Source organism: Bos indicus x Bos taurus, chromosome 4 (assembly GCF_003369695.1).
Source record: "Bos indicus x Bos taurus breed Angus x Brahman F1 hybrid chromosome 4, Bos_hybrid_MaternalHap_v2.0, whole genome shotgun sequence".
NCBI classification, from domain to species: domain Eukaryota; kingdom Metazoa; phylum Chordata; class Mammalia; order Artiodactyla; family Bovidae; genus Bos; species Bos indicus x Bos taurus.
Window position 1 is genome coordinate 47,339,571 of NC_040079.1, and position 16,522 is coordinate 47,356,092.

Consider the following 16,522-nt stretch of genomic DNA (forward strand, 5'->3'; position numbering starts at 1 on the left):
ATTAATTTAAATTTCAAAATCTTAAAAAGCAACACAGTCAGATGGTTTATAACTTTATATCAGTTTAGTTTTGCCCAGCATTTCTTTTACATTGGGTAAGATTAAGAAATCTTTTACTATATTGAAGTCATAAAGTTTATAACCTTTCCCCTCTAAGGTTATAAAATAATTCTCCATGGCCTCTTACAGTTCTATTATAGGTCCATTTCTTTAAAAAAAAATACATTTCAAGTCTTAATATATTTTAAATTTACCTTGGGGAAGAGTGTGAGTATAGATTAAGCTTTTTATTCCAACTGGTTATTTAGTTGTCATAATATTAGCTACTGAATAAGCAATCTTTTCTACATCGACTTGAGATGCTCACCTTTATCATATAAATTTAGGTTCATTTCTGATTTTTTTTTACTCTATTCCACTGAACATTTGTTATTTCTGTGACAGCAGAATAATATTTTAGATTTAAAATATTTAATAAAACTGGTCCTCTATTTATTAGAATAGAACTAGCACACTTTTCAGAATGTATAGATTAAACCAGAGAAAACTGACATTTTTGTGAAGCTGAGGCTACCCACCCAGAGACATGCTGTACAGTTCTATTTACATGAATTTTCTGAGTCTTAGGGGATTTTTAAATTTTTCTTCATTTGGATCTTGTACATATCTGGTGTGTGTGCATGCTCAGTTGCCAAGTCATGTCTGACTCTTTATGACCCCACTGACTCTAGCCCACCAGGCTCTTCTATCCATGAGATTTCCCAGGCAAGAACACTGGAGTGGGTTGCCATTTCCTTCTCCAGGGGATCTTCCCCATATATACGATATATACCCTGTATCTTAAGTTCATTCTTAAATACTATCTCTATTTTGTTGCAGCCATAAATAGGGCCTTTTCTTCTATTAAATCTTCAAATTGGTTTATTTTTCTCATATGAGAAGAGCATTGATATTAATTGAGTGCCCACTCCAGAGAGAAGAAACACAGCTCCACCCACCAGAACACCGACACAAGCTTCCCTAACCAGGAAACCTTGACAAGCCACCTGTACAAACCCACACACAGTGAGGAAACGCCACAATAAAGAGAACTCCACAAACTGCCAGAATACAGAAAGGACACCCCAAACTCAGCAATTTAAACAAGATGAAGAGACAGAGGAATACTCAGCAGATAAAGGAACAGGATAAATGCCCACCAAACCAAACAATAGAGGAAGAGATAGGGAATCTACCTGATAAAGAATTCCGAATAATGATAGTGAAATTGATCCAAAATCTTGAAACTAAAATGGAATCACAGATAAATAGCCTGGAGACAAGGATTGAGAAGATGCAAGAAAGGTTTAACAAGGACCTAGAAGAAATAAAAAAGAGTCAATATATAATGAATAATGCAATAAGTGAAATTAAAAACACTCTGGAGGCAACAAATAGTAGAATAACAGAGGCATAAGACAGGATTAGTGAATTAGAAGATAGAATGGTAGAAATAAATGAATCAGAGAGGATAAAAGAAAAACGAATTAAAAGAAATGAGGACAATCTCAGAGACCTCCAGGACAATATTAAACGCTACAACATTCGAATCATAGGGGTTCCAGAAGAAGAAGACAAAAAGAAAGACCATGAGAAAATACTTGAGGAGATAATAGTGGAAAACTTCCCTAAAATGGGGAAGGAAATAATCACCCAAGTCCAAGAAACCCAGAGAGTACCAAACAGGATAAACCCAAGGAGAAACACCCCAAGACACATATTAATCAAATTAACAAAGATCAAACACAAAGAACAAATATTAAAAGCAGCAAGGGAAAAACAACAAATAACACACAAGGGAATTCCCATAAGGATAACAGCTGATCTTTCAATAGAAACTCTTCAAGCCAGGAGGGAATGGCAAGACATACTTAAAATGATGAAAGAAAATAACCTACAGCCCAGATTATTGTACCCAGCAAGGATCTCATTCAAGTATGAAGGAGAAATCAAAAGCTTTTCAGACAAGCAAAAGCTGAGAGAATTCTGCACCACCAAACCAGCTCTACAACAAATACTAAAGGATATTCTCTAGACAGGAAACACAAAAACGGTGTATAAACTCGAACCCAAAACAATAAAGTAAATGGCAATGGGAACATACTTATCAGTAATTACCTTAAATGTAAATGGGTTGAATGCCCCAACCAAAAGACAAAGACTGGCTGAATGGATACAAAAACAAGACCCCTACATATGTTGTCTACAAGAGACCCACCTCAAAACAGGGGACACATACAGACTGAAAGTGAAGGGCTGGAAAAAGATTTTCCATGCAAATAGGGACCAAAAGAAAGCAGGAGTAGCAATACTCATATCAGATAAAATAGACTTTAAAACAAAGGCTGTGAAAAGAGACAAAGAAGGTCACTACATAATGATCAAAGGATCAATCCAAGAAGAAGATATAACAATTATAAATATACATGCACCCAACACAGGAGCACCACAGTACGTAAGACAAATGCTAACAAGTATGAAAGGAGAAATTAACAATAACACAATAATAGTGGGAGACTTTAATACCCCACTTACACCTATGGATAGATCAACTAAACAGAAAATTAACAAGGAAACACAAACTTTAAACGATACAATAGACCAGTTAGACCTAATTGATATCTATAGGTCATTTCATCCCAAAACAATGAATTTCACCTTTTTCTCAAGCGCACATGGAACCTTCTCCAGGATAGATCACATCCTGGGCCATAAAGCTAGCCTTGGTAAATTCAAAAAAATAGAAATCATTCCAAGCATTTTTTCTGACCACAGTGCAGTAAGATTAGATCTCAATTACAGGAGAAAAACTATTAAAAATTCCAACATATGGAGGCTGAACAACACCCTGCTGAATAACCAACAAATCACAGAAGAAATCAAAAAAGAAATCAAAATTTGCATAGAAACGAATGAAAATGAAAACACAACAACCCAAAACCTGTGGGACACGGTAAAAGCAGTCCTAAGGGGAAAGTTCATAGCAATACAGGCACACCTCAAGAAACAAGAAAAAAGTCAAATAAATAACCTAACTCTACACCTAAAGCAACTAGAAAAGGAAGAAATGAAGAACCCCAGGGTTAGTAGAAGGAAAGAAATCTTAAAAATTAGAGCAGAAATAAATGCAAAAGAAACAAAAGAGACCATAGCAAAAATCAACAAAACCAAAAGCTGGTTCTTTGAAAGGATAAATAAAATTGACAAACCATTAGCCAGACTCATCAAGAAACAAAGGGAGAAAAATCAAATCAACAAAATTAGAAACGAAAATGGAGAGATCACAACAGACAACACAGAAATACAAAGGATCATAAGAGACTACTATCAACAATTATATGCCAATAAAATGGACAACGTGGAAGAAATGGACAAATTCTTAGAAAAGTACAACTTTCCAAAACTGGACCAGGAAGAAATAGAAAATCTTAACAGACCCATCACAAGCATGGAAATTGAAACTGTAATCAAAAATCTTCCAGCAAACAAAAGCCCCGGTCCAGACGGCTTCACAGCTGAATTCTACCAAAAAATTTAGAGAACAGCTAACACCTATCCTGCTCAAACTCTTCCAGAAAATTGCAGAGGAAGGTAAACTTCCAAACTCATTCTATGAGGCCACCATCACCCTAATACCAAAACCTGACAAAGATCCCACAAAAAAAGAAAACTACAGGCCAATATCACTGATGAACATAGATGCAAAAATCCTTAACAAAATTCTAGCAATCAGAATCCAACAACACATTAAAAAGATCATACACCATGATCAAGTGGGCTTTATCCCAGGGATGCAAGGATTCTTCAATATCCGCAAATCAATCAATGTAATACACCACATTAACAAATTGAAAAATAAAAACCATATGATTATCTCAATAGATGCAGAGAAAGCCTTTGACAAAATTCAACATCCATTTATGATAAAAACTCTCCAGAAAGCAGGAATAGAAGGAACATACCTCAACATAATAAAAGCTATATATGACAAACCCACAGCAAACATTATCCTCAATGGTGAAAAATTGAAAGCATTTCCTCTAAAGTCAGGAACAAGACAAGGGTGCCCACTTTCACCATTACTATTCAACATAGTTTTGGAAGTTTTGGCCACAGCAATCAGAGCAGAAAAAGAAATAAAAGGAATCCAAATTGGAAAAGAAGAAGTAAAACTCTCACTATTTGCAGATGACATGATCCTCTACATAGAAAACCCTAAAGAGTCCACCAGAAAATTACTAGAAATAATCAATGACTACAGTAAAGTTGCAGGATATAAAATCAACACACAGAAATCCCTTGCATTCCTATACACTAATAATGAGAAAACAGAAAGAGAAATTAAGGAAACAATTCCATTCACCATTGCAACGGAAAGAATAAAATACTTAGGAATATATCTACCTAAAGAAACTAAAGACCTATATATAGAAAACTATAAAACACTGGTGAAAGAAATCAAAGAGGACACTAATAGATGGAGAAATATACCATGTTCATGGATTGGAAGAATCAATATAGTGAAAATGAGTATACTACCCAAAGCAATTTATAGATTCAACGCAATCCCTATCAAGCTACCAACAGTATTCTTCACAGAGCTAGAACAAATAATTTCACAATTTGTATGGAAATACAAAAAACCTTGAATAGCCAAAGCGATCTTGAGAAAGAAGAATGGAACTGGAGGAATCAACCTACCTGACTTCAGGCTCTACTACAAAGCCACAGTTATCAAGACAGTATGGTACTGGCACAAAAACAGAAATATTGATCAATGGAATAAAATAGAAAGCCCAGAGATAAATCCACGCACATATGGACACCTTATCTTCGACAAAGGAGGCAAGAATATACAATGGATTAAAGACAATCTCTTTAACAAGTGATGCTGGGAAATCTGGTCAACCACTTGTAAAAGAATGAAACTGGACCACTTTCTAACACCATACACAAAAATAAACTCAAAATGGATTAAAGATCTAAACGTAAGACCAGAAACTATAAAACTCCTAGAGGAGAACATAGGCAAAACACTCTCCGACATACATCACAGCAGGATCCTCTATGACCCACCTCCCAGAATATTGGAAATAAAAGCAAAAATAAACAAATGGGACCTAATTAACCTTAAAAGCTTCTGCACATCAAAGGAAACTATTAGCAAGGTGAAAAGACAGCCTTCAGAATGGGAGAAAATAATAGCAAATGAAGCAACCGACAAACAACTAATCTCAAAAATATACAAGCAACTCCTACAGCTCAACTCCAGAAAAATAAACGACCCAATCAAAAAATGGGCCAAAGAACTAAATAGACATTTCTCCAAAAAAGACATACAGATGGCTAACAAACACATGAAAAGATGCTCAACATCACTCATTATCAGAGAAATGCAAATCAAAACCACTATGAGGTACCATCTCACACCAGTCAGAATGGCTGCGATCCAAAAGTCTACAAATAATAAATGCTGGAGAGGGTGTGGAGAAAAGGGAACCCTCTTACACTGTTGGTGGGAATGCAAACTAGTACAGCCACTATGGAGAACAGTGTGGAGATTCCTTAAAAAACTGGAAATAGAACTGCCTTATGATCCAGCAACCCCACTGCTGGGCATACACACTGAGAAAACCAGAAGGGAAAGAGACACGTGTACCCCAATGTTCATCGCAGCACTGTTTATAATAGCCAAGACATGGAAGCAACCTAGATGTCCATCAGCAGATGAATGGATAAGAAAGCAGTGGTACATATACACAATGGAGTATTACTCAGCCATTAAAAAGAATACATTTGAATCAGTTCTAATGAGGTGGATGAAACTGGAGCCTATTATACAGAGTGAAGTAAGCCAGAAGGAAAAACATAAATACAGTATACTAACGCATATATATGGAATTTAGAAAGATGGTAACAATAACCCGGTGTACGAGACAGCAAAAGAGACACTGATGTATAGAACAGTCTTATGGACTCTGTGGGAGAGGGAGAGGGTGGGAAGATTTGGGAGAATGGCAATGAAACATGTAAAATATCATGTAGGAAACGAGTTGCCAGTCCAGGTTCGATGCATGATGCTAGATGCTTGGGGCTGGTACACTGGGACGGCCCAGAGGGATGGTATGGGGAGGGAGGAGGAAGGAGGGTTCGGGATGGGGAACACATGTATACCTGTGGCGGATTCATTTTGATATTTGGCAAAACTAATACAATTATGTAAAGTTTAAAAATAAAATAAAATTAGAGAGGAAAAAAAAAAAAAAAAATTGAGTGCCCAGACAAGATATTGAATTGCTTTTATGTGTATAGCACTTTTTCAATTGACTTTTGAGTTTCCCAAGATTACAGTTTGATTTTCTACAACCCCTTTTGAATTTCTATACCTCTAATTTCTTTCTCCAGTACAATTGTGTTAGCTAGAATCCAAACAATAATATAGGATATATATATTTACCTCATTTATGACTTTATTAGGAATATTTCTAGTAATTCTCTTTAAAGTATGAAACTGAATTTTAGGTTAAGAAAGATACTTTGTATGTTAAGGAAATATATATTTGTTCCTTTTTAAAAAAATAATAAAAATAAAGAAAAACTGTCAAATTTTAATGTAGGTCCACTTAGCATACATAAATATGGTCTGCTGGGAGCCAGCGTGAGGAAATAATTTTCTAATATGGTGTATTCTATTAATAGATTTTATAATATTGAATTTATAGAACTAATCTTTACATTTTTAGAATAATCCTATCTGATCCAAGTGCACTGTCTCATAACAGGCTACCAGATACTGTTGGTTAATTTGGGATTTTGCATCACTAAATATAAATAAGTTGGTCTATAATTTCCATATTAGTGCATTCTTTGTTAGATTTTGCTCTTGAGAATTTTGGGAACTCAATAATGTAAGTACTAATGTAATAATGTAAGTACTCAATAATGCAGTATCATTGTGATACACATCCACAGTTTAAGACCGCAACTGGTAAATGTCTTGGGTTTTCACTGCGTTTCTTCATCCAATACAAGATTTTGTTAAATAAGACATATGAGAATATATGAGACAGTTTTTACTCCTTCCAAATTTTGTAGGGAATGTGCTTGAGATAATTCATCAGAAGATTCAAACATCACTCAATCACTGTTTCCTTGATATAATTTTCATTCCTTTTTACCAGAACATTCATATTTTGTTTGGGTATTTGATTATCTTTCAGTTATGGAGAAAACTTCTACAGATGCATCTCCTCTCACTATGTATTCTTCAGAAAAGCAAGAAACTGTATGCATTTTTGGAACTGGAGATTTTGGAAGATCACTGGGACTTAAAATGCTCCAGTGTGGTTATTCTATTGTTTTTGGAAGTCGAACCCCTGGGATGTCCAGCCTGCTGCCCAATGATGCAGAGGTCATGAGCTACTCTGATGCAGCCCAGAAATCTGACATTATAATCATAACAATACACAGGGAACATTATGATTTTCTCACAGAATTAACCGAGGTTCTCAAGGGGAAGATATTGGTTGATGTCAGCAACAACCTCAAAATCAATCAGTATCCAGAGTCAAATGCAGAGTACCTTGCTCAGTTGGTGCCGGGAACCCACGTGGTAAAAGCATTTAACACCATCTCAGCCTGGGCTCTCCAGTCAGGGGCGCTGGATGCAAGTCGGCAGGTAAGATTACAAGATAGATTTACACTCCATCTTTAAAAAGTAAATGTCTTAATATGCACTTACCTCAAAGATTCCAAAACATAATTTCAAAATAAAATATTTTATTTTGCTAATATGTGCCATGAATAGCTTTCTTGGGTTTGACAAAGTAGGGTAACCAATTGTAGTGATTTCCCATTATCTATACCCTGAGCTTTCAGCTTGATAGAACCCAATGGTGTCAACCTCTAGAGGCCTCCTGTCAGTACTAGAAAATAACACTGCTAAATTGTTGATGGATATCCTTTCTACTCCCATTACTTTGTATGAAATGGGTTTCATTTATTCATCAAGATTAAAAACAATCCGTAAGTGATGTGGCACCCACAAATACAGAAGAGAACTCAAGTTGTCTGTACTGCAGAAAACCAAGTCTAATCATATCAAGGCCATATGCCTAAGCCACTCTCAACTTAAAAGCCTGGTACTTAACTATCCAACATACATGTGCAAGTCTAAACCATTATCTCATTAAATATGTTCACTCTACAGCCTTATTTTAGAAGCAGTTAACTACTATATAACAACGTCCTCCATTACTAAAGAAAGAATAAATACAAAATTAATTCTTTTAACCCAGGTGTTTATCTGCGGAAATGACAGCAAAGCCAAGCAAAGAGTGATGGACGTCGTTCGTAGTCTTGGACTTACTCCATTGGATAAAGGATCTCTCATGGCAGCCAATGAAATTGAAAACTACCCGCTACAACTCTTTCCAATGTGGAGGTTCCCCTTCTATTTGTCTGCTGTTCTGTGTGTCTTCTTCTTTTTCTACTGTGTAATAAGAGAAGTAATCTACCCTTATGTTTATGAAAAAAGAGACAGGACATTCCGTCTGCCTATTTCTATTCCAAATCGGGTCTTTCCAATAGCAGCACTCACACTGCTCGCCTTGGTTTACCTCCCTGGTGTTATTGCTGCCATTCTGCAGCTGTACCGAGGTACAAAGTACCGCCGATTCCCAGACTGGCTTGACCACTGGATGCTTTGCAGAAAGCAGCTTGGCTTGATAGCACTGGGATTTGCCTTCCTTCATGTCCTCTACACACTTGTGATCCCTATTCGTTATTATGTACGATGGACATCGAACAACAGAACCATTACCCAGGTACATCTCTACTCACTTGTATTCTCCTATTTTTAAGTCAAAGAGCAATCTTGCTACATCATATTCCATTTCATAATTATAGAAAACCACTCTTCTAAACATCTTTAATTTTTAAAGCAGCTACAGTTAGATAGTTCATGTTTGTCTTGGGGAGCTTATTGTTTTACTTTGGTTTTTTAACAAATCCTGTTGAAATCTCATATAACTATTGAAGAGTCAGAGTTAGATTCCCAGGTTCACTTGAATCCATATCTGTATTCTCAGGATTCACTGGTACACAGATGTAAGGGCTCAGGAAAACCTAATGAACCTACTTGAGTTACTTCAATAAATGGAAGCCAAAATTTAAAGTTTCTATTTTTATGCATGCTACTTTCTTTTGGAAGTCAAAACCAACCATCTTATAAGTGAGGGGGCTTCATGTCCAAACATGAATCAGAGGAATGTAAACAAATTTACAAAAGGGTGTTTATAACTCTTTTAATGTTTGTCTTGTGGGATGCCATCCTCAATGACTAGAAAACTAAACAATTCTGAGCAATTGTCAAAAACTATATTTTGCACAGTCAAAATATTCAGAGAGAATCAGCTCAGGGAGTCTTAAAGCAGTTCCAGAGAAAGTTCTATACAGCAGTTCTGGTTTGGAAATAATTGGTTTTGATCAATCCTACTGCAGTGTCAAAGTTTATTAGTCAATAACTCATTGATGGTGTGTCTGTGGGATTTCTATACATTATTTCCATAACAAATACATAGTATGTCCTCGGGTAATAGGCATGTTACAGGGGCCAGATTTCTCTCAAGATGTGTTACAACAGACCTGAGGCTACATTCCAAAAAAAAAGAAAAGAACTCAAACTTCATGTGTGTGAATAATCAGCATATAAAGCAGGAAAACAGAACCCTAATGTAATCGTTTGAGAACATCAATTTTTGCTTGGGGAACAAGAAGCCATATGGTAAAGAAGGTTTAAGTAAATGTTTATTTTGTTTTAGGATTTACAGGGTCAATTAAAATTCTCTATACAATTTCTGGAGTCAACTATCATAGTAAAGTCCTAATAGAACCAATTACTTTTTCTATCAAAAAACATAATATCTAAGTATATTTTTCTAAGTGTAATTATTTTGAGTGACTCTTCAGAAATGTTATACAACTTGCATTGAGCAAAGAAACGATGTAGAGGTATTTTTTCATCACCTTAAAAGTTTGGGCAATTTGTAAAAAATGGAATTTTTAAAAATTGCTTCTAACTATTTTAGGTAATAACCAAGAAAGAAAATCCATTTAGTACCACTAACTCCTGGCTCAGTGATTCATATATCGCTTTGGGAATGCTCGGATTTTTCCTGTTTGTACTCTTGGGGATCACTTCCTTGCCATCAGTTAGCAACATGGTCAACTGGAGAGAGTTTCGATTTGTCCAGGTAAAAGGACTTCATGATTTAATCTACTTTTTAGTGCAAAATGATTCTGAGTTAACAAATATTCTGATTTTTCTCTCATACGTGCATAAATTTTCATTTTGCTCCATCAGTTCCCTAGCAATCACATAAAAATAGCAACTGAAACAATTTCAGATTAGAAAAGCTAAACTCTGGAACCCAAAGGCAGATTCCATAATGGTTTGATTTCCCAGCAGGACAAGATTCCTGACCACTCCCAGAGACACAGCTAAGAGTACATAGTGAAAAGCATCAACTACTACTGAACCCTGTGCATGGAGCTATACTAGGCTCAAGGTGGAAAGAAACCCACACACAAAATTTCTACTTCTGAAAATCAACTTTAGAATATGGACTTATGGGTATAAAACTTTCTATGCTAGCCTGTCATCATACCAGATTCAGTGCTGGTCTGTAAGATGGAATATCAGTGTTTCCACACATCAACCACCAGATACATCATTAAAGGCAGTTAGTAACTAATTTTGTAGACCAGGGGTCTTCAAAGTGTGGCATCTGGACCACCAGCAGCAGCAGCATCACCTGGGATCATGTTAGATACAAATCCTCATGCCCCACCCCTACCAAACTGAATCAGAAACTCTGGAGGTATTGAGGCAGGAGTTAGATAGGCCCCAGGTTGAACAAGTTCTCCCCTGTGAACAAAAACCCCATGATAGGAGAAACTCCATAAAAGCAGGATGATGGAGGAGGCTGTGCCCTGCACAGATACCAAATTAAAAAAGAAACACACACACATTCCTCGTTCTTGAAGTTAGGGAGTGAGTTGCCATTTCCTTCTCCAATGCGTGAAAGTGAAGTCGCTCAGTCGTGTCCGACTCTTAGCCACCCCATGGACTGCAGCCTACTAGGCTTCTCCATCCATGGGATTTTCCAGGCAAGAGTACTGGAGTGGGGTGCCATCACCTTCTCCGACAATTCAGCTAGTATCTGTTTTTAGTCAGCAACATGCACTAAAGTGGTATTTCTTGAGGACATACTGTGTTTTGTTCATCTCTGGCCTCCAGAAAAGATGATCCAGGAAAGAGTGTTACCCTTGAAAAAGAAGGTACATTACTTATTCAAATGCAAAAGAATCTATTCCTGGGAACCTTTCTTATCCAGTTAGGTTAAGATGAAACCACCAAGTCATTTGTAAGCAGTCTTTTCTTTTTTTTTTTTTAAATGATACAATGATCATCCTAAAGCAGAGTTAATGTTTTTTCCATTCTTGGCAGTGTTCTAAATACTACAGGTTTCAAAGGCTTGTCGCTTTGACAAATACCCTTCACTGACTCACAGTATTTCACGTGAAAATGTAAACAGTGTTAATGTACATGTTTTTGTTTCTTGTTTATAGTCCAAACTGGGTTATTTGACCCTGATCTTGTGCACAGCCCACACCTTGGTGTACGGTGGGAAGAGATTCCTCAACCCTTCGAATCTTGTGTGGTATCTCCCTTCAGCCTACGTGATTGCGCTGATCATCCCTTGCACAGTGCTGGTGATCAAGTTCATCCTCATCTTGCCATGTATAGACAAGACCCTTATGCGGATCCGCCAGGGTTGGGAAAGGAACCCGAAATACTCAGAATCATCACTGAATGGAAAAACAGATATTTAAAGCAAAATTCAATTCCCCTGGACTTCTTAACCGTGGTGTTGCATGTTTAGAGAAGAATAATTAGTGCAGTGAAGAAAGTATTTTTCTCCCACCATGGGCTGAAGTTTGTGAACAGAGAAAGAAATCATGCCTGACTTTGAGAAATGGGACACCATTTAATCTCAGGTCCGCATTGAATCACTGCTGGTCTCTGCCTCTCCTTTTTTTGGAGGTGGGGGGGCTGAATCACCATTAGCTTTGTGGTTTCACAATAAGAAGCTTCTTTGCTGTGGGCAACATGCATGACCTAATGTCTTGCAAAATCCAGGGGAAGTACATGCAGTTTCCTTCTCTGGTTCAAGGGCTAAGTAGAGTGAAAGAGAAAATACTAAGATGGTGGCCACTGATAAGGGCTTTATTAGATCTGTCTGAAAAAGAGGGCCAAGGAAGCAAAAGGAATGAGATTTTTATTCTGGTTTTTGGAAGTGCAGGTGATTATAAATATTGCCATGGTAAATTCTGTAGTTACGTGTACTTTTTGATATTTTTTTTAACCAACCTGGACATGTAGTGTGGAGAATTATTTTGTAAAACAATAAAAATTTCACAATAGATTAGAAATAATCATGGACTGGATATATGCAAACTTATACAGTTGTCATAAAATCATTCCTCCACAAAGGAATAGGTGTAAAAAAGATTGAGTTAAAAATGAGGGATATCCACTTGGATTTTCTCAATGTACCATACGTGAAGAAGAGTTGATAAAAGCTCTTGAGCAAAAAGTTTAAAAAAATTAAATAAATTTTATAAAGTTTGTACTACATCAGGTTTACTATTATTTAGGTTATGTGCTATGCTTTGTAAATAACATATTTCAAATTTGTTCAATATTAATCATCTATGAAATGAATTGCTAGTATAAAAAAGTAGCTTCTATAATTTATCATAGTTTGTTATAAATGTAAGCAGTGAAATTAAATGAATATTGAAAGTATAAGTTGGACCAATACACAGATGAGACAGAATTTCAAAGTCTTAGGCAGAAGAGGTGTGAGCAGCAGTTTGTAATAGGAGACTTGGTTCTTTCTCAAGTCCTAGCTGGAAGGCAGGATGGTTTTCTCTGCTTTTCTGTGGTAATGATGCCATTTCCAAGATGACCTTCAGCAGGAGTAGCCTTCCTGGCTCATATATGGAGCTGAGAGGAGCCTTATGTATGACCTTTCCACAAGCCGAAATAACCAAAAGTCTTCGGATTTGACAATTTTCTGCCTGCCTCACATAGGCCATTTCTTTTACTTTTTACTTTCACTATCATATATTCTATATGACATTATACAAAATGATTACAATATATTAAAACATCACCCACAATCCAGAATATTTTTCTATAAAACGTTTTGAAAATAGTTCTACTGTATATTCAATTGTGTATCCTTCCTTTTTTACTTAATATACTGCAGCTTTGTTTGCTTACTTATATGCTTTATGTATTGAATCAGTGGCTGCATGATATTACATCAAATATACATTTATTTTACCACTGCTCTAATTCAACATTTAGGTTATACCCATTTTTTACTAAAACAACATTTCAGAGGATACCTTAGCACTTATAACTTTAGTGTGTATTTTAAGTTACTTCTTCAGAATACTTGCGAAGAATTGGGATTAAAACTTTAAAAACATTTAATGTAATTGCTGAATTATTTCTGAAGTTAATATCATTGGCACCATTTGAAGATGTTGGTTTCATTATACCCTTGAGTTCAGTTCAGTTCAGTCGCTCAGTCATGTCTGACTTTGCGATCCCATGGACTCCAGCACACCAGGCTTCCCTGTCCATGACCAATTCCCAGAGCTCACTCAAACTCATGTCCATCAAGTCAGTGGTGCCATCCAACCATCTCATCCTCTGTCGTCCCCTTCTCCTCCCATCTTCAATCTTTCCCATTATACCCTTACAGATTTTTTAATTTCAGCTTGTGTTGATGAAAAGACACCCAGAATATATGTTCCATTCGTTTATCCTTGATCTACTCAAGGATTCAAAAAAGCTTGAGAGTTTGAGCAGAGCTGTGCTGTGTGGTGAAGACCCCAGGGCATCAGTGAGAAAGACAGGGTAACTGTCACTACTCATTCATTCTATTTTATGCAAAATACCCAAGTGTACTAGGGTTGGCCACTGACTTTTGGCTAGAGAATTGGTTATCTAAAGGTTAAGTACTATCCAGGCTAATCTAAAGGAAACCTTTGGGGTTAACCATGTTCCTTTTTTGGTAAAAGAGTAAGATTTTTACTGGCTATCTGGTTCATTACTAAGACTAGAAAATGCCACTCTTAGGTTAAACAAGGGGCTTCTTAGGTGGCTCAATGGGTAAAGAATCCGCCTGCAGTGCAGGAGACATAAGAGATATGGGTTCAGTCCCTGGGTCAGGAAGATACCCTGGGATTTAACATGGCAACCCACTCAAGCTTTAAAAAAAAAACCTTACCTACAGTAAAAAGGATTCTGCTTTTATAACCTAGTAAAAATGTTCTTCTTGGGTACTTCACAAAAGGCATCCAGGGAGCCAGACATTCCAGAGCACCCCTGGTGGTTTTGGCATCACAGGGCATTGCTGGGCACGACCCTGGCCTCACCCACAAGGCTCCAAGCCCCACCAGCTGACCAGAGAAGCCAGTGCCCTCCTTTCACCCCTCCCAATATCCATTCCCAAGCCATCAAACCAATGTGCCCATCCTAACACAGCTGATTCCCCCAGTCTCCATAAGGTAGAAAAGAGTTTGAAACAGAAATAGGTGTGTTGTATGAACTATAGTCCTTTTTAACTGTTCTAAGCTATTCTTCTACATTAAAAAAGTCAGACTAAACTTCCTCACTCCTCATACATTTCCTGTATTCTAGGAACATTTTTATTATATGATACACCTTTTATTTTTGTATATATTCCCCAGATTAAGGGATGACTGCTTTTGGAAATGTGTACTCATTAAACATTATTTTAAAAGTTTTTCCAGTTGTATAATCATTCTCGTGTTGACTCATCTGCATTCCAAAGAAAGTGACTTGAAGGTTTTGGTTCACAGTAGTTCCAGCATCTGGAACTAAAAATAGTTCCTTTCAGGGATAAGGAAAAGGAAAGGAAGTACAGTGGTTGGAAAGCACGTTAGTGGATTTGCAGCTTCATGTGATACATGCCTACGCTCAGCACATGACGCATTCCAACATTCTGCATGTTTCAGTTTTTACCCTCAGAGATGGAAAAAGCATTGGCAGGTCAAATAGGTAGGGGTCAAACTATCCCACACTGGACTTTTGTGGAAGAAAAAAAAAGGCCTTCCTTCCTTCTCCCAGGTGGATGCCACCCAGACAGGGCAACTGCCTTAATGGGTAGACTGATTTCAAGCTGAATTTTAACCTGTGGGACCAGATATGAAATGCCTTGGGCAATGGAACAACTTCAGCCCTGATGAGTGTTACCTTTCTTTCAAAAGCAAAATAAAAACAGATAAATAAAGAGTCAGCAACCTTAAGTAAGCTAGAAAAAGACAGAACAAAGTCCCTTCTAGAAAGCTACTTTAACTAGAAATTGCATTCAAGAGCTCTCCATATGTTTACAGTTCAAGGATCACAGAAGAGTCATGATAAAAATGAATGCAAATATAATGAATTTGATCACTAGCAGCTCAAAAGGTTCTGGACCTCCTCCCCAAAGCAAGGTGGAATGGCAGTCAAGTTGCTGCACAGAGCTTGCAATTTCCATTCTCCATTGCAACTGTCCACACCACTACCTGTTTAATACACACACAACAAAAATCTCCTTATATGATTGATCCTCCTCTACTTTTCTACAGTGAGTTAAGATCACAATGTAGAAAAATCCTCCAGTCTTCCAAAGCTTCATTTAGTAGCATTCAGGAGAAGGGGAGTAAGTCACCCTTCTCTGCATTACCTTTCTGAAGTTTACAGCAAAGCCCTGAGCTCTCAGATATGAAGAAACAAGAAATCGATCCAACTGAGTGGGGAGAAGGATCAGGGGTGAAGGGGAAAGCAATGAAAATTGGAGTAAAGGGGAGCACAGACCAGCAGGGTCCTGCACCCTGCCTTAGCCCAGCCAGTTCCCTCCTTTCGTCCCTTCCAATGTCTTTCCCTCCCCAAATCATCAAACCAGTTTGACTATCCAAACACAGCTGACTCCTCCAGTTCACATAAGGCTCTACCTGTTTCCTGCTAGGAAGGTGTCTTTGAAGGCTTTTAATAGTGTTGACTGTATGATATTATGACCAAACACTAAGCACTTCACATGCAGTACCTTATTTCACCCTCATAACAACTGTCTAAAATACTCTTATTATTACCATTTTCCAGAAGAAACTGAGCCTCAAAAACACTGAGTGCCTTGCCTAGATAGAGGCAAACATGGGATTTGAATCCAGGCCATCTGAGTCCAGGACCACCACCTTTCAACACCATAGGATAATGGAGGACCCTCATGTGCTCCTCCAAAATATGCCTGAGGATCCATATATTAGGCCGAGTAGACTGAACCACTGGCAACCTTTTTTTTTTTAATATTTTTTAGTGGGAGCCTTAAATATTCCTGAT

The 16,522-nt window shown here is 37.2% G+C and overlaps 1 protein-coding gene across 1 annotated transcript in view; it reads left to right on the forward strand.

Moving 5' to 3' along the window:
* Positions 1 to 14,927, forward strand: part of STEAP4 (STEAP4 metalloreductase) — a 31,607-nt gene extending 16,680 nt beyond the window's left edge. Inside the window, exons 2-5 of the mRNA XM_027539321.1 lie at positions 7,260 to 7,717; positions 8,337 to 8,864; positions 10,128 to 10,292; positions 11,671 to 14,927. Coding sequence (XP_027395122.1) covers positions 7,262 to 7,717; positions 8,337 to 8,864; positions 10,128 to 10,292; positions 11,671 to 11,934 — 1,413 coding nt within the window. The 5' untranslated portion in view covers positions 7,260 to 7,261 and the 3' untranslated portion in view covers positions 11,935 to 14,927. The remainder of the gene's footprint in view (positions 1 to 7,259; positions 7,718 to 8,336; positions 8,865 to 10,127; positions 10,293 to 11,670) is intronic.
* The last annotated feature ends 1,595 nt before the right edge of the window (positions 14,928 to 16,522 follow it).